Here is a 19681-nt window from a genome sequence, read left to right as displayed (position 1 = left end):
TCACTGCATTAGCTTCTATTGGTGGTTCCTCTCTTGTATTTAGTTAATGTTTTAACTGGCAATGCTTAACATTTTTTATGGCATTTTAAGTACCAGTTTCCCTTTAAAACAAATTGTTTCCTTGACCTCCAAGTTAGAATCCTATTACAAAAGCAACAAAAGGAAGTTGAAATTCCTGTTCCAGAACTTTACAAATCTATAGCACCTCCTTGGAACCTTTATATTCACAGGCCTCACATAAATTGCAGCATAACAGCAGATAGATAGAAGTAAAGAGCTCAAAACATGGTAAATTCACTTAAATTCTCAAAATACATTTATATATTTGAGTTGCTTTCCATCAAGGATAATTTAGCACTTAATGAATGAGCTGTTGATTTAAACCAATCCTTTCCAGTGAAGTGCTACAAATACTGTATCTAGGTGGGAGAAGCAATTAACAACTAAGCACATACAATGATTGTCAATAATGTGCTTATGTATACACGTTATATAGGTCTGAGATTTAGGGAATGTGTGTATTTTGAGGGAGAGGTGAATGTGGTGGACTGCTTTACACTATACTGTATGTGGGGAGGAAATGCCACTACATTACTCTCAGTAAATACATTTTTGTAACTTCCAAGCAACAACATATGGAGGAATTTGATTTTGTCCATAAATTGCATCTAGAACTTTAACTGAGACTGAAAAGTTCATATTGTTTGCACACACCTACAGCAATAGTTCTGTCATTGTTATAACTAAGCTAAAATGTTTTACTGTCTGAATTTCACCCTACATAAAATGTAGACTACGTAAAAAAAATGTAAATGATGTATTACAAATGTGTACATGATGGTACATTTTTAGTAGAATTAACTTTAAAAAAATCATGACATGTTGCTTATTTATGAGCAAAATAAATTAATACACTTGTTGGAGTAGTGTGCCATAACATAATCAAAAAATAATATGTCACATAAGGTAAATATTGTAATACCAATACACGCTGATAGCTGATGTATGAGCAACTCTGAACCACTTGCAATAAAGGTTTGGTCTGTCTTGGCTGTCAGACTGCAAAACACTGAAATCCCATTTGCTCGAAGTGGATTGGAGAATTGAGCGGTTTTATTTGCATAGGATAGGCTGTACTCCCGGGTTGAGAGCTGGACATTGTGTCGCTCCAGTCCAAAAATATGTCAGTCCTCCGGTCCCTTCTGTCTAGAGTGGAGGGATCCTGTAAGTGTCTCTTGGAGGAAGCAGGGAGACAGCAGGGCGGACAAAGCTCCCAGCAAGTCAAGCTGTGCGCACTTGGGGAGGATGGCATTACTCTGCGTAAAAGGTAAACGCATTGGATACAAACTTTGCTAAGTGTATCGAGTTCCCGCTGGTAGATCTCTTAAGGGAACTAGAATACAAAAGTGCACAGATATATTCAGTTTATCGAATGGCTTAATTAATACAATTTGACAGTTTGGTTATGTGCGACAGAGAAAAGCATGTATAAAATAGTGATTGTTTGTACCTTTTTTCCGGCTTTCCCAAATCAAACGTAGGCGTTGAGACGCAGACACATGGTTTCTTCAGATCCATCGTACAAGTGTATCCTATTTTATTAAATCGACTGTTTCGTCAGTTTGTTTTTCCTTTAGACCTAAGTGTTGTCCTTTGTATAGGCATATTGCTTAATACTTTCGTGTTTGTAATAATGAAATAGAGAGATGTCTATGAAGAAAAATGCTGCATGCTAAATTGTTGTAAAATGGAAATAAAATAAAAGAAAAAGTGCCGGCGTTTTCAGTGCTGTCTTTTCCCTCTGTGTCAGTGGGTTAGGGCATAGGTTTTAATGGCACATAGGCGCACACACACACACACACACACACATATACTTTTATAGCTTATTAAATTGATTTGATTCAAAAACCATTGTTGTAGCAAACAAATTGTGGATATTATTTATGTATTTAATGGCAGACGCCTATATCCAGGGCGACTTACAAAATTTAAGAGCATTACAATATGACTTGTCAATGAGTGATTTTCCTGTTTGTTTTCTAGTTAAAAGAGGAAAACTCCATGGACCACCTGGTAAGTTAATAAAAATACATATATGGCATTTTAAATATTACTTACACTTTTATTATTATTACTTTAGTATTAGAAGTAGTAGTATTTTTTTTTGCCACTTCTTCAGTTTGTATTGTAAAAAAAAGCCTTCATCTTTAACAACAAAAAGTCTTCAAAATTTAATCTGATGATGACAACATGTAAATAATAAATATATTGTTAATGGAAATAAACATGAATATGGTTTTTAACAAATAAGCCTGTAAATGGGTCTTTGTTAAAACACATTTAGTGATGTCATGAATGATATTTAAAAGTCTGAGCTCTGAATTCAAAGGCAAAATTATTTGAGCCAGGAGTATAGGTTTATATTTCCCAGTGGAAAAATGAACCTAAGTAAGTATGGAAATGCAATAGATGAAAGCATTCTGTATGTACTGTTTGGGGTTTGGCCAAGTGCAGCTGGTAGCTCAACAGTGTTTTAAATAAGACTAATCACTTATGAAATATGCATCTGTGCCTCTGGGGACAGAACAAAAAATACCTGTGGCTTTTAACGAAAGCAGGGTAGTCCAAGACTCCAGTGGCTTCTAAAGAAATTAGAAACTGTGTTGAGCCAAAGAAAAATATGTCACATCCACTTTGGACACAGAATAGAAAATCAGGTTGGGCACCGACTGCTTTTTAAGATCTCTAGTGAGAACTGTTTCAAAGTAGTTTATCAGCAGGTTAGCATCCTAAAAAGTGCAAGACATGAAAAATAGCCATCAAGACAGGTATGTTTAAATAACAACTATAATACAAATCATAATAATTATAATATTAATAGTAAATAATCAAATCAGTAAATCATTTTGGAATGTGATTTACCCATTATTTCAGTTATTTTCTTTCTCTCTCTCTCTGTGTATATATATATATATATATATATGTATATATGTATATATGTATATATGTATATATATACACACACACTACCAGTCAAATGTTTTAGAATACCTACATTTTATCAGTTTTTATTTAAATTTACACAGTTTGGTGTCTCAATGTATTCTTTCTACAATGGAAATCAAATATTGTTCGGAAAGTTCTTCCCAACTCTGTTGCAGAAGTTCCCACAAATATGTTGCACTTGTAGGTTGCATTTTCTTTTAGACTTCTGTCCAGTTCATCCCATGTTTTGGGTCATTATCTTGCTGTAGGATGAACCCCTGACCAACTAGGCATATACTAGAGGGTATTGCATGGCGCTGCAAAATGCTGTGGTAGCCGTTTTGGTTCAGGGTGCCACTCACTCTGTGCAAATCACCGACTCTAGATCCAGCAAAAGAGCCCCAGACCATCACCTCCTCCATGTTTGACAGTTGTTGTCACATTCTGAGGAACCATCCTTTCACCTACTCGACAGCGTACAAAAACTCTTTGTGATGAACTGAAGATTTCAAATTTGGATTCATCTGTCCATTAGACCTTCTTCCAGTCTTCAGTAGTCCACTGGCAGTGCTTCATGGCCCAGGCAAGCCTCTTTTTCTTATTTTGCCATCTTAGCAATGGCTTTCTTACTGCCACTCGACCTGTGGCTCGAAGTCTTCTCTTCACAGCTGAAACTGAGACTTGCTTACTTCGACCAGTGTTAAGCTGTGCTTGAGGCTGTTGTCCTGTGAGCCGCCTATCATGCAAGCTGTTGACTCTCGGTAACTTGTCTTCTGATTGTGTTGTGGCTTTGGGTCTGCCAGACCTCTTCCTGTCATAGTTTCCTCCAGTTTCCAAGTGCCTTTTGATGGTGTAGGAAACTGTACTTAAAAACTGCTTACATTTCAATATAAACTGGAAAAATTGGGCTGTTCTAAAAAAAGACCGGTAGTGTACATTATTATTATTATTATTATTTATTTATTGGCAGACGCCTTTATCCAGGGCTTTACAAAGTGCAAGAATGCAGTACAGTTCAGAGCATAATGCAATTTACAAATTCCAATTTACATACGCCTATAGGTATAGCCCAGACACACTTATCATTATCATTTTTAGTATTTGTGAGAACAAATAACAATGTAAACCAGTTAGAATGATGGAGCTCTCAGTCAAAGACATTTTTTCACATTGTGGACTACTGTACATGTGTATTTCATCAGTTTTGCATTATACTCTTTTACAAGAAAATGAGTGACTAATATTTTTTTTCTAACACTTAGATAAATTCAATACGTATGTGATCCTTAAAGTGCAGAATTTAAAGAGCACTACTGTCACAAGAAGAGGTAATGAGCCGTGCTGGGAACAGGACTATATGTTGTAAGTATCGGACTCAGCATTTGATGTGCATCTGTACAACTATAGTGAAACTTTAAAGTGACTTTGTCCTTAATGACCTTCCCTGTCTTTAATTTAACCCATTTTTCATTTTGGGGATGAAATGTATAAACCATTTTATTCGGGGTGGGGGAAGCTTGTTTTGCTTGTTTTTAAGAACAATCATAATTGTGATTGGCCATTCTAAAAGTAACTGGTGATTGACTAATAGGCATGAGGGTATGGAGGGTTAAAAAGGGCAGGCTTTAAGATTCAGATTAGGTTTGATTTGAGGCAAGAAGATTCACCTTTGCCTTCTGACCTACAGGGTTAACATGGGCCATTAAGTAATACATCTGTACTCTATTGTTCTGCTCCCAGATTTTTCTTGCATATAATAAAGGACTCAAAATATATCTTACTAATGCTGTACCTGGGCAGGATCAATTAATGTTTAACCTTAGAATCTGCAGTTATGCATTGATTTTTCTCTGTATATTAAAAAATATCTTGTAAGAATTCAATTTGAATGTACCATTATTCTGACTCTTATGTCAAATTGCGCTTTTTATTATTATTTTCAGTGAAATTAATGATCTGCAAAAGGGTCTTATTGTAGAGGTGTGGGATAAGCGCTTAATATGGGACATGCTTCTGGGCTCCGTGTGGATCCCATTGAGAAGTATCGGGCATGCAATAGAGGTACGCAAATGTCAATATTGATCATCATATATATATTGTTCAATTGCATAATATGACAAGTTTAATTTTACTAGTCATTTTACAATATCATTTTGTCTGGAAAATAATCTACAGATGTCCCAGAACAACTACTCAGTAGCTGGAGGTTTCTCTTGTTTGTGTTTTGATGTCTCTTTAGGAAGGGCCTGGAGAATGGTGGGCCTTGAACACCAATGTTTTCACGGATGGAAGTGAAATATGCGGTGCTGAGAATCCAACTCTTCACCAGATCCTGTTAGAGGTCTTCTTCGAATCACCCGCAGGTGTGAACATCGTTTATCATAAATGACAGTTTTTTAATCACAGAATTTGTTTTTTTTAATTTTGTTGTAATGTAGTAGTTTCCCCTTCAATAGGTCAAACTCTTATATCACGTTAAAGAAAAGCTGCATCATACATAGTTATATAGGGCTGGTATTGAAATCTTTATGTGCATGCAAATGTAATTTTCTGACGTGTCTTGGTTATGTATATGGTACATGCATGGTCATTATGTGAGAAATGTAATATTTTGAACGACCACGAACAAACATTTTAGATTTATTGACGTTTTTTCTTATTTTTTTAAAGTAAATTAACACTTTTAAATTGCTATTTCTAAGCTTCTTTGTGGTGCACCAATACTCTACTTTTTTACAGTGATCATCACTGCAAAGATGCATTAGAATGTGTTTTGAGGTTTCCTGCAGGAATCAGTCTATTGTAAATAAAAATGTTACTCTTGGAGCCGTATCACTTGGATACAGTCTCTGCATATTTTCTAGACCAGTTATAAATCAGTTATAAATACAAACTGATGTTGTACTTTTAAGTTACAATACAAGTTACAAAGTTTTATACCATTGTAATACATGGTTTGGTTTATAATCTTTTCTTCAGAAATTAAAACCTGAAATAACTCAATTAACAGAAGTCAGAGCAGCAGCCATTTACCATGTGGAGGGTAAAGGTTAAAACAGAGATAAGATGATTCTAATAAGAAGTAAATACACAACCACCTATTTTTAAGTACTTCATAAACCATGTGGACTTAAATGTGATGCAGTCATGTTCAAAACTATTTACTAGTAACTTGGTTGATTTGAAACTGAATCACTGAGATTATTTGGTTTTTGTAATTGTTTCTTGTACTTTGATTCTAAACTGTTTTCTTAATATATATTGTTTTAGAAATCCCAGAAGATGAAGCCCATTTCCTAATACAAAGATTTAAAACATTAAGCACAGATGAGAGTACACATCAGGTAGGTTACTGTCTGACACAGCAGGGTTTCTGCAGTCATTTGAAAGTTTAAAGATTTTCCTTCAGTGATAGATTTTTGTATAATTTACATTTAATATCCAGCATTTTAGTTAATTTGTTCAAAACAGGAAGAGGGAAATGCACTGATTCCTTCCTTGTTCTTGAGAACATCAATATTGTTGAAGCTCTGTGTCAATATTTACAACTTCAGAACACTGTGGGGATAATCGTGGATACCTGGAGTGTGACCGAGCCACTAATTTATAATATGAACATGTTAAGATTTTTTTATTTTTGTTTTTGGGAACACATACTTAATTTTGTATATGTTAGATTGTTACATGCCTTTGCCAGACATTTTGCAAAGTATGAGCACACTTTTCTACAACAGGAAATAGTTTTAATCTTTGTTTTCATTGACAATAATCTCCACATGCAGCTGTCAACCCCTTAACCTTCAACAGATAAGGGCTATTTTGACAGCTATTCGCAAAATTTGGTCTAATTTTAAGGTATTCATTTTAAGCTGTTTGTAAATCCTTTTCTGCTATTAGTACATCTGTTTAACATAGGTGTGCATTTCATAGGTTAAGCCTATATAGTATTTACATTGTCTTTTCCTAGCATTATTCTTTCAATCATTTCAGTGTTTCATCATTACTATTCCAGTGAAATTTAGGCTACCTCTGGAACATGCTCCATTTCTTTCAGAGACCATTTCATTTCTAGCTACAAAAAATAACATCCAGGAATCATTGCAAGTATACTGCTCATCTTACTTAATTTTTAAACATTTTCCAAAACTGTGAGGTACAAAGAAGGTTAATAAATTAGTTAATATAGATCTCTGTGACACTTTGTAAAGCATACGGTTAGGATGAGTAGGTGTAACATTCTGCTCTGAATAAATGCAACCATTTTGATTCCTAATTAAACCTTGTTACTATGCCTCTGCTGTGTGATACTTCTATTAATACCTAAGCAAGTTTCTAAAGAATAGGTTGTTGTGATTTTATATAGTGATTGTGGACCCAAAGATTGGTCCATAAAACGTCTCAGTGTCTAAGCACTATACAAATTGCTTTCTGTTGATGAGAATTTTTTATATTGCTTGTGTGGGGCTGAACATTTATTGGTTCATTAATTTACACAAATTTGCTTATTTTGGATGTAGGACTTGGCAGCTGGCTGGTGAAAAGCCTCATTTACATATTCACTGCATGGTTAATTATGGACCTGTGGATACTGAAACACAAGCGCTTTCAATATAGTCCAGATATGCCAAATGTTTATTTTTTGTTTGTTTTTTACAATAATTAAATATGTAAAATGTGTCATTTGGGTGCATTTTGTTTTTTATGATCTGTATTTCTCACCTATGCCAGTACAGAGGATACTATCTTGTTTGAGCCTTTTAAGAACCATATTTTGTAACTTCTATCCTTTTGAAAAGAATTTGATGCACCCCACAATTCAAACTATGATGATGATGATGTTGTTTTTTATAGGTCTCTGGAGAGGGAGTTGAGTCATCTAAGAACACAGACAACCACACAGACTGTATTGAAGATGCTTCCCGCTGTGGTAAGTTGTGTTTCTTAACTTCACTGAGGAATCAATTAAACAAATCGCTGAAAAAGTCAGCCTCCATTGATTTTGATGACGGTAAATATTGTGGTATTGTTCATGAGATACAGATCATAAAAGCTGTCCATAATCGAGACCCCCACCCAACTTTTACATTGTTATAATTTCTTCAATTATATAAATGTGGATTGTGGTGGGGGTGTTTTAAAGCTCTTGGATTTAGTTCTCTTTTAATGTTATTAATTGTTCAGGTCTGTCAGAACTAAAATTAATTATAATAATTTCTTCCAAAGGCAAATATGCATAACAAACTTAATCAAAACCAAAAGAGGTCATGCTTTTTCGTATAGAATGACCGTTAGAATGGCCCATCTTACATTGTATTACCATGTTGTTTTTCAATTGACATGACGTTGAGAAGCATTTTTGTATTTTAGCACTAGAGGTCACTATAGCACTATGTATGTGGTGAAAGATTTTTTTATATCATTACTATTTATTTGTCCACACATTTTGTATACTGTCACTAACAAAATGAAGGTACTTAAACTGGCAAGCAGTTTGTTCACTGTTTTGTTTTGTTCTCTGTGGCTGTTTTGTTCTCATTATTACACATGAAATAGTCAGTTTCCTAGCAATTGTAATTACATTTCTTCTTAACCTTTGCCAGCTATTATTTGATATTGCTAGTTAAAGCACAGTACTAACAATGTATTATTCATGTTTCAACATACACTCACCTAAAGGATTATTAGGAACACCATACTAATACTGTGTTTGACCCCTTTCGCCTTCAGAACTGCCTTAATTCTACGTGGCATTGATTCAACAAGGTGCTGAAAGCATTCTTTAGAAATGTTGGCCCATATTGATAGGATAGCATCTTGCAGTTGATGGAGATTTGTGGGATGCACATCCAGGGCACGAAGCTCCCGTTCCACCACATCCCAAAGATGCTCTATTGGGTTGAGATCTGGTGACTGTGGGGGCCAGTTTAGTACAGTGAACTCATTGTCATGTTCAAGAAACCAATTTGAAATGATTCGACCTTTGTGACATGGTGCATTATCCTGCTGGAAGTAGCCATCAGAGGATGGGTACATGGTGGTCATAAAGGGATGGACATGGTCAGAAACAATGCTCAGGTAGGCCGTGGCATTTAAACGATGCCCAATTGGCACTAAGGGGCCTAAAGTGTGCCAAGAAAACATCCCCCACACCATTACACCACCACCACCAGCCTGCACAGTGGTAACAAGGCATGATGGATCCATGTTCTCATTCTGTTTACGCCAAATTCTGACCATCTGAATGTCTCAACAGAAATCGAGACTCATCAGACCAGGCAACATTTTTCCAGTCTTCAACTGTCCAATTTTGGTGAGCTTGTGCAAATTGTAGCCTCTTTTTTCCTATTTGTAGTGGAGATGAGTGGTACCCGGTGGGGTCTTCTGCTGTTGTAGCCCATCCGCCTCAAGGTTGTACGTGTTGTGGCTTCACAAATGCTTTGCTGCATACCTCGGTTGTAACGAGTGGTTATTTCAGTCAAAGTTGCTCTTCTATCAGCTTGAATCAGTCGGCCCATTCTCCTCTGACCTCTAGCATCAACAAGGCATTTTCGCCCACAGGACTGCCGCATACTGGATGTTTTTCCCTTCTCACACCATTCTTTGTAAACCCTAGAAATGGTTGTGCGTGAAAATCCCAGTAACTGAGCAGATTGTGAAATACTCAGACTGGCCCGTCTGGCACCAACAACCATGCCACGCTCAAAATTGCTTAAATCACCTTTCTTTCCCATTCAGACATTCAGTTTGGAGTTCAGGAGATTGTCTTGACCAGGACCACACCCCTAAATGCATTGAAGCAACTGCCATGTGATTGGTTGGTTAGATAATTGCATTAATGAGAAATTGAACAGGTGTTCCTTATAATCCTTTAGGTGAGTGTATATACACACCCACTCAAACTGTTCTGCTGTGAAGAAAATCCATACTCATCTTCAAACAATCACGGCTACTGGAAAACAATAAAGATAGCAGTCAGGCAGGTGCATTGGAACAGAGGTGAATGCCAGTAGCTCTACCAATTCTCAAAGGGTGTCAGCTTTAACTTCTAAGATTAAAGTCTGTACAACATAATAGCTCTGTGGTGCCGTGGCAACCACTGCACTACTCTTCAATTAAGAGAGAGACTTCATGTAGAAACCTTTCATGATAGATTAGTGGTTGCATGGGCTGTTTCAGTGGCTATGCTCCTTACAATGTCCCTGTGTGGGAATCCAGGAGCAATGGAGCAGCAACAACCACAAAAAGCCTACTATAAACAAAAGTATTTCCTTTTTCTTGTATCTATATTTTTTTATACATTTAATGTCTTCCTTACTCTTCCAAATAAATTATGTAACATGTAACATGTAACCAGTACATAGAGAAGGGAGTTGCATTCATCATATCTCTTCAGTTCCTGCCTTCCGATTTGAAGTATTAATTATATTAATGTGGAATGCCTATTTGTAAATACATTTAATATACCCCTTTTATCCTTTTTAACCTCAATATCTGTCCATGCCAACTAAACTGTTCTGCTAAATATAATAATTTGCTTTAGTGTATTGTATATGTGAAATGAAATGAGTCATGTACACCACACAGTGAGAAAAGACAGAGAGACAGAGTTTTATTTGAATGCATGCCCATCAGAAGCCCATAGCATGTCCAGGTGACTTTTGCTGTACATTTGTAGGTTACTGTATGAATGGTGGTCATGTAGCATTTCCGTAGTGGTGTTTTAATACATTTCTAAGCTGTACATTAAGTCAAACTGTGCCCTCGGGAGCAAATGCATTTCCAGTATAGATTGTAGACAGTAAATAGACAGTAAAGCCTTACAGGAGTAGAATGTACGATCGCAGGAGGAACATTTTTCAGAGGAATGCTCAAGAAAAGTCGCAAGAAAGAAAGCAGCCTTTTATTTAATGCATTTCTAATGAGAGAGTGCAGCTGCCCTGTGGCTTTGATAATGGCATCTTCAGTTATTTAACATCTCATGTTTCACACGTGTAATCATTTGTATTGTCCTTGAACTGGGTGAACGACAGCACTGACGGTGGGAATGGAGAGCAGGACTAGATTCAATCTAACAATAAAGTTTCTTATTGGTACATTCTTGCTTTAACTTCTGTGATTTTTCTTTTTGGATTGTAGAATTATGTGGCAGAAGATTGCACACGTTAACATTGGAACAGAAAAACATTAAAGATAGATGGAGAGTTTCAGAAATATTGTACATATTGTGATTACCTAATAAAATAGTTAATTTCTAAATTAATTAATTACTTTCTTAAAAATGGGCTTGTAAATTAACAATGTTTTTGTTGTTTGCTTGTACGCCAGTACTTTATAAGATCAATATAGTTAAAGAATGAATTTGTAAAACAAATTTAATTTATTATTGAAAGATGTAGTAATCTTGCCATGTGTGCAGTTTAATCCCATCATCTTTACTAATTCAAAGTGATTTGCTACATAGCATTATTTATATTTGAATTCAGCCATGAGAGAGAGAGTGAACAATGCACAGGTGGACACTATAATGCCCATTAGCTACACCCTGAGTGCACCATTAGCTGTTCGCCCCATCTTAATGACACCAAGAGTTTCATCCCTTTAAAATGACTTCTGTTCATCACTTGATCAGCCTAGTAGCTTGGTGACTGTTTACATTTGTGTGTCCCCTGTAACCTGCAGCTCCCCATGAAAATCATGACTGCGATGTTTGCAGTCCTCACAGTGCTATGTCACTCCAAGGAGCTGTCCAGAATCGACTCATAACCTTCCATGTTGGACCATTAAAGCTGAAAAGCAATGATGCGAACGGCAATTCCAGGTAACCTGCATGAACGCAGCTCTTTAAATAATGGGACTTATTTGGGAATGGGATTTTTGTCTGTTTAAAATAACATGGAAATTACCGAAATGTCTCAAAATCTATACATTTATACATTTGGTCGGCAATGTTAGATGTTGATTTTTTTTTCCTGTTTAAAGCTCCTTGCCCTTATTGCATGTTATGCTGGGTATTGACTACTGTTACAGCTTATTATCTCGAATAGCCCAGTGGGTTCCCTATTGAGAGTGACTGGGTTATTGGCTAATTTGTTTGAAATGATACATCACTGTATGTAGCCTGAATTTTTACATCTTGATGAGTTTGTTTAGCTTAATGGCATACCCCCATGACCCAAAGCCAGCTGTCATCTTGAAAATGATGTCAGGATGTGGACAATTAAATGGAATTGTTGTCACATACAGTGGTCTGAATCCCTCCACATTCTCTGTAAATGTTAGCCTCATCCATTAATACGTTTGTGAGCTGCAGATTGCATTTCTGCATAACTACCAGCTAAATTATTTCCCGAAGGACCCAGTCACAAAGATCTGCTGGTGCTCTTTTACATTTGTACATGCCTTTGAGCTGACTGCTAGGTGTATTTGTAGTGGAAATCAAGGTGAAAGGCTACAATGCAGAATGGAAAAGGCCAGCAAAAATGAATTTCCTCTCTTTTATCGTACGTATCCCAGCGGAGGGAGTATGAGTACCGAACTGAAGAACCTTAAGTTGGTGATAAGATCAAAGCTGTCATGTCTTCAAATGCAATGGCACTGAAAGACTTTAAGTGTCTGCTCTGGTACAGGGGAAACTTTCTTTCTTATACGGAGGTAGAGGGAATTGCTTGTGCATGCCGGTGTTTGTTTATTTATCTATTTTTTGTTTTTTACCTGAGAGCGCTTCTTATGAAAATTAAAATGTGCGATTGAATCTGAAGTCACTGATGAACTGCACTTCTATTACACTACTACTGTCACTGTTATTACACGGCAGATAATGCACAAGGATGTTCCTGTGTGGGGTTGAGATACCACAACACAGCCCTTATCTTGAAGAAACACAACCAAGTTAAACTGTGATATTTTAAATCCTGGGCATTTCAAATAAAGATTCCTTGAGTGTGGTTCCTCACACTCTGAGACCCCAATAAAGCTCCCTCACTGGCCTTTCATCCTGATTGGAAAGAAAAAATCCCAACACAAGAGTTCAACATCACAAAAACAGTATGAGGTGGTGATGACTAACCACAGAGGTGAGATTCAAAATGTTCTGCCACATTCATTTTACTTCAGGGGAAAAAAATAATAATCAAGTGGTGTCTCTTAAAACCTAACTTTAAGGTTTTTGCAGTGAGCAAGTACAGTCTTGTATTTTAATCTCATATATTTTTTATATATCTAAGTTTGTCAGATGTCAGTGCAGATCTTTTGTAACTCAGTTACCAAGACAGAGTCAAAATCATAAATATAAAGGCTAATATCATCATAGGTGCGATAAACCATACAGTGGTCACCAGCTGTGCTACTGTGCACTGCATAATGAATAAAGCTGAACACATTTGTCAACATAGCTTGTTTTTTGGGCGGTGAATTTGATGGCTTGGTGATTAAAACTTAAAGCAGAATGTGTCACTGTGGTACATTAGATATAAATAATTGACCCTCATCTGAGGGCACTTACAATTCTGTCACAGTTACTTTGTGGATGGCCTATTACACCAGATGTTTCACTAAGATGTGGGTTACAGTTCTCTTCTCACTCTTGGAATGTACTTAGCAATATTGGCCATCACTTTAAAATATTAGAAATGTAAGCAAATGTCTTGAAAATACAATGGTTAATGAAATAAGGTCCTAGACAGTTATATATTGGTTCTTTAGTATGTAGCATTTAACATATGTCATAAATATTTGACAACCTCCAACTTTATTTTCAATATAAAAGTCAGGATTACTCATGTGATAAAGTGATCTTTATTACCAAGCGTTACATTCCATTATTTTACATATTCTTGTGGCCTGCCTTTGACAGGAGAGCCAGAAAACAGGTTGAGGCTGGGGAGAGGAGGTCAATTCAAACTCACGGCAGGGGACGCTGTTTGTAGCGGGTTTAAATAGATTATTCCAATTTATTCATTGAGTTTTCAGTTTCTGTGTCAGCCAGTGGGCTAAGTTTTGCTGTATGTGTAGCAAATGTGTTTAAGGACTGGATACTGTGAGTTTCCTGCCTGAAACATCACATTATCTGAATACACAAATATTAGCACTCGTCCTGGACTAGCCCATGTTATTTAAGGTAGGATAATCCAAGCCTAGTGCCCAAAAAAACTACAGAAGTTCACATTTCCATATGCTTCTCCAGTGTGAAGAGCTGAAATATTATTGAAGGGGAAGTAGTACCCCCTGCAGGACATAAATTTACATAATTGCTTTTCTGGTTTTATAGGTCTGAATGTAAGGCAATGTGGTGCTGTATTCTTGGACGGCTATACAAATTGGTTGCCACAGGATAGAACTTATTTAAAAAAATGCTGCTCCCTGGTGTTCTTCCGGACAGGACAATGCCATGATTGATGAAACTAGTACTATAGTACTTTTCCACCAAGACAATCATTTGTTGTACTGTGTGATGATGATGACAAAAAGAGCCTTAGTCAGACACAATGCAATAGTTGGGAATGGCATTTTAAAGGAAGTGCTGTGTGCCAGTGAAGGCAATTACATGAGATGTTTTAATTTACACATTACTATCATAAACTTTTTCTTTTTTTTATGTATTGGACAGATTGATGTGCTTATGAGCAGGAAGTACTGGAGTGAAAGAGCAGATGCATGTGATTGTGCATCTATAAATCAAGGAAGATCAACAACAAATAAACACAAATAATGAAAAACTGTACAAGAGTGACATGATGTAATTATCTCAAACACATTTGTAATGTTTACATCTGTGTAATTATTCCATAGGAAACAAGGTAATGTAGACTTGCCTGTGAACCACAAGAATGATGTAGAATCGTGCTCAACCTGTAGCCAGACCCCCAGCTCTCAGCTGTCCTTGGAAAGCAGGCATCTACTTGAATTGACAGACAGGTGAGAAATAGAATATCCATATGGCTGTCATTATGCTATGAGCTTGTATTCTCCATTCCCAAGGTCAAGGCCGGATCACACTGCGGTGATCACTGGGTTGCCCACAATGGGGTGCCCACCCTGGAGCTGCCTTTTTGTGAAGTGACCTTCTACAAACTTTAGTCTGAGATCTTTGCATTTCCCACTTAGATGTAACCTTTCCTTGTAAATAATAATGTGCTCACCCATGTTCTTAACTGAATATTTATTAGGCTTATTTCTTTCAGCACAGTGCACATGCCGTATGGGGACTAGTACACATTTATCCAGGTAGTGATAGCTGCAAATTAAGAAATATCTATTGTCTGTTTAAGGTTATTCTGTAGCTGGGGTAATTGCATGTAGGTGTGAATATAGTAAATGGGAGTAAGAATTTGAGGTAGAGCTCACTGTTCTGCACTAAATATCATGAATACACTAGAACTATGCAAATGACTGTGCAAAGTTACTGAACACACTGGCAGAGTAGTTTCAAGAAAACCAGCTGGTCCAGAAAGAGTTTTGCATAAGACCTGCAACTTCGCAGCTGGAGATCCCATTCTCAAGGTTGATTTTAAAACCATACAGTCATCTTTATTTTCTTTGTAACCAGCTTAATGTATATCTGTTCTTGAGGCATTGGCAAGAATGAGGTATGTGTTGGTACAGATTTTAAAGTATAATCATTTAATCTATGCTGTTGGTTTTTATTATGTCTCTTCATGTTTTGTATTCTTTTGAAAATCTCTTTTAAAGCAAGCTTAGATGTATAATGCAAGATCAATTCATATGTATAATTTAATTCAGTTTATAAAAATCACTAGTTTAATTGAGAAGGAGTCTTATAAGCAGTCATTAGAAGATTTAGATTGTTGATTCTCAAACTCACACAAAGAATATACATGTGCTAATTTTGGACTCCTAATGTATTAGGTATTAGGGAGTATTAGGTATATTAGGGCTATTGCTAATCTAATCTGCTTAATTCAAACAGTTACATCAACAAGGAGCTGTTTACTCTTGTCACTTCAAATAATTACTGCCACATTCAATAATTATCTATAGCACTTATAGTATTCTGACACTCGGTTTTGGAAACATCAGCAATACTAGTGCAACACTTGATATCCAGTGTTGTAGGGAACTTGATTGTAGCTGACAGTTGGGTACAGTAAGAAAGTAGCTTGTGCCAATGACGCTCACATTTTAATTGAATTATTTTAATTTGTGTCATTGAAAATACAAAAAACAAATGCAAATTAGGTCCCTACCAGTACAATTAATGTTGTCTTCAGTCTACAACTTTGGACCTTATGGTACATTATACTTGGCAAAGTAAAATGAATAAACAATGTTAACTAATTGTGATCTGTTTACCCTTTAATTTATCATTCAGCTCAACATTTAATACAATAACAAAAACATCAAGGTTATCAGGTTGTCTTGTGGGATTTGTATGTGCTACAATTATATTGGTTCTTATTTTTTTACATTGTAGATGTTGGTTAATTCAGAAATGTTTGTCAGGAAATAGAAATACATATTTATTTATAGCTGTAATAGTTTCACCATGTAGAGCCTTTTTTAAACCCTAGTTCAGAATATATCTGTATAAACAATGTAATTACACTTGTGTTGGCTGGAGTTTCATTTTCTGTTCAGTGTCTCTCACAAAACTGACAGCTTTGAATGAATAAGAAATCTTGTTGGTTTTATTTCTACTTACAGCAAGTGACATGCTCAACAAATAAAAATCCATATGATGAACAAAGAAAGGAGACAACTCTCCTTCCATATCTGTCGTTTATCTAACGGTTTGCCAAATATTATGGAAAATGTTTTTTTTTATGAATTTGTCTCATTTCTCTTAAACTTTGAACATCATAAAACAATGTGTTTTTTGTGTCATTTCCTTATTGCGAAAAAAAAGAAAGAATTATGTCATATTAACCAATGCCCCCAAGTAAAAAGGTTCATCTGCCATGAAGAGATGTATATCAGTAAATTTCTGCATCACCTAAAGGCAGATTTTAGTTTATTTTTTATCTGGGTAGAATGAGTTCTATCCCCGGAGGCCTGAGGTCTTGGGGACACCGAAGCACACAAGGGATTGTGGAATACAGCTATGTGAAAGCACAGTTATTTTTCAACTTACTGGAGCATAAAGCCCCAAGAAAAAATCTAATTTTTATTAAACAGTACCCTGCAGAGAGGACTGATACAGTGAAGGGCTCTCATAAGCACTGCATTGAAAAGCAATTACAATAAAGTATCAATGTTAGCATAGCGTGGTTCAGTGAATTTCTGAATGTGTACCATTATGTTTGAATTCTCTCTATATATTACCAGTGAAAGAGGAAAAGTGTAGCAGATAATTGCAGGCCTGTTTCATTTGTACTGGAGCCCCGGCTATAACACAGTTGTACATGGGCAGCATTTACTTTAGTCTTGTATGTCCATTCGTGCTGAATGATGTCCATGTTGAATTATGCTTGTTTTTGTATGTAGTTTTTTAAATTTTATATTGAAAATAAAACTTATTTACTAATTAGTAGTCTTGTGACAATATCAACATAATGTAGTCAACATGATTCTGTATCAATGTCATTTCTGTTAAAGCTTTGGCATTGGCAAGTCTAGGGAGCCATGGCTTGTCCTTTATCAATATCAGTGTCGTCTGTCTTTGTTACTTCTGAAGAACAGCCACATATTTCCATTTTAGCTCTCTGTGCCAACTGATACTGTTTTGGATGCTTCAGCATTCTGGTGCCAGGAGTTACTGTTAGATAACAGATTCATTAAAAACTATATATATTTAGAGAGTGCTTTTCAAATATAATTTCTTCAAAGTAAAATACAAAAACTGCTTGATTCTCCCCTATCCATTTCCTGTCAGACACTAGAGATTAAATGAGCTCCTTCTACAACAATTTATCATTAATTTTCTGGATACAACCCTTTTGAGTGTCTTGCTGGATCTCTCTGTGTTATTGTCAATTCAGAATAAATGGTAACGGCTATTTGTGCTTGGATAAGATTCATCATTACATCAACAGAATACTGCAGGGTATTGTTAGCCTCTTTGGTGCTTGTTCTTCTTTTAACTGGCCCACTGAGATTGAAACTAGAGTAATTGGATAATTTTCTGTGCCTGGATGCTGATGTTTTTTTTTTTTTTTTTTTTTAATTGTTATCGTTTTGTTTTTATCAGCCTTGGGAATATATGTCTTTCTTTTATGGTGTTGCTTTGGCAAAACTTCATTGTGAACATGTTGACATGTCTATAAAGATTAATGTGAAAGTGAAAAAATCACTTAAGGCATTCTTAAGTGACTTAAGTCACTTTCACCAGTGTGTTGCTATCTATCGATTCTTATTTAATGTTATACTCTGTATAATCAATTATAAAAATCATACATTATAAATCATTCATCATGAATCATACATTTTAACATCTAAATATATTGTAGATTAAATACAAGTTGTTCGGCAAAAACTACAACTCCACTAGTGCTTTAAGTGAATCCCTTGACTAGGCTCTGGTCTTGCAACATGTTTGCACTAGCTATATAAATGCAATGTGTAGTTTTGTTTTTCTCTTCCTGATGAAGCACTTAAAAAACTTAGCTGACCTTGTTAGAGAGCCTGTTGCAGTCATTTAAGTTCCCTTCCTATGCAATATTATACCACTTTTCTCAGTCCTTCCTGATACAAACCACACTGATCGGAAGTGACACCTTTCCTTAGCAGTTAGAGAGCCTATGCATCACTGGTAGCCATTTATTCAGAGGTCCTACACTGTGTGTGGTGAAGAGGCAGCTGGCACGGCAGCATGTTTCTGTGCCTGGTCTCAATTCCAGTGGGCTTTCATCCCACTAAACACATCTCGCACACATTAAGGAATGGTAACCATAAACAGGCCGTTATGCACGTATGCTTTTAGTAACCCATCAGTATTCTATATGCATCAAAATTTAATGAACCTGTCCTGTGAACATAACTTTTTATTTCCTCCCAACCCCATGTTATCCTCAGCTGTTCTGCAGGGAGCAGACCGTGTTCTTCAGCGAATCTCAGTCAGCTTACCCCAGAAGCCAGCTACTCGGAAGCCAGTGAGTGTGATGCCACACATGAGTTGGTGGCTGACCTGGACTGTGTCTCCCAGTCGACGGGCTACAGTCCCCAGCCCCTCTCCCCCAGCCCCCTGAGCGACCAGGAGGACAGTACCTGCTGTAGCCGGAGCTCCTCCAGCTGTAGCTGCACCTCAAAGAATCCTGCAAAGATCGACAGAGACGCAGAGGTTGCTTACAGCAACGGGGTACCAAGGGAGGGGAAAATGTAAGTGAATCTTATTCAAAACCACAGGACATGAATCTAATTTCTTATTTTTTGGGGGGTGGAAGCAAAATCAATGAAAGATGTAGTATATGATGTTTATAAAAAAAAAGATATTGGTGTAATATTTACAGCATAGTCTCTGTGGGAATGCGAAAGAGTTCGCTGCCCAGAATAGCAGTTTGATTTACATATTTGTTCTGCTTTCTGATATTGCCAGCTCATACAATATTTAAACCTAAATGTGTCATTCAGCTGTGCTAACTTCATGAGTTAAACCGAAGCCAACCAAAAGAGGAAAAAAATTGACATGTTTTACGATTTAAGTAAAGTATATCAAAGTGCCACATTTACTAAAGTCGCTGTCAGGCTAAATTATCATTCATTACTCTCCAGCATTTTTTTTTCTTTCTTTCTTTCACAAATCACT

At 36.3% G+C, this 19681-nt stretch overlaps 1 protein-coding gene across 1 annotated transcript; it reads left to right on the top strand.

The window, feature by feature from the left end:
- The first annotated feature begins 1101 nt into the window (after positions 1 to 1101).
- On the top strand, positions 1102 to 19258 carry LOC136748791 (protein unc-13 homolog B-like). Its single transcript, XM_066702836.1, has 10 exons — positions 1102 to 1327; positions 2044 to 2073; positions 4248 to 4347; positions 4929 to 5046; positions 5225 to 5348; positions 6256 to 6329; positions 7837 to 7912; positions 11665 to 11803; positions 14773 to 14898; positions 18952 to 19258. Exons 1-10 carry the CDS (start codon positions 1306 to 1308, stop codon positions 19256 to 19258), a joined length of 1116 nt encoding a protein of 371 aa, XP_066558933.1. The 5' UTR covers positions 1102 to 1305.
- The last annotated feature ends 423 nt before the right edge of the window (positions 19259 to 19681 follow it).

The sequence above is a fragment of the Amia ocellicauda genome, chromosome 4 (assembly GCF_036373705.1).
Source record: "Amia ocellicauda isolate fAmiCal2 chromosome 4, fAmiCal2.hap1, whole genome shotgun sequence".
NCBI classification, from domain to species: domain Eukaryota; kingdom Metazoa; phylum Chordata; class Actinopteri; order Amiiformes; family Amiidae; genus Amia; species Amia ocellicauda.
This window is presented reverse-complemented; position numbering and strand designations above follow the sequence as displayed.

Coding starts and splice junctions, on each gene's coding strand:
- LOC136748791 (XM_066702836.1), top strand. CDS start 1,306: ATGGCATTACTCTGCGTAAAAG. Junction 5,047..5,224: donor GTATCGGGCATGCAATAGAG/GTACGCAAATGT, acceptor ATGTCTCTTTAG/GAAGGGCCTGGAGAATGGTG. Junction 7,913..11,664: donor TGAAGATGCTTCCCGCTGTG/GTAAGTTGTGTT, acceptor TGTAACCTGCAG/CTCCCCATGAAAATCATGAC.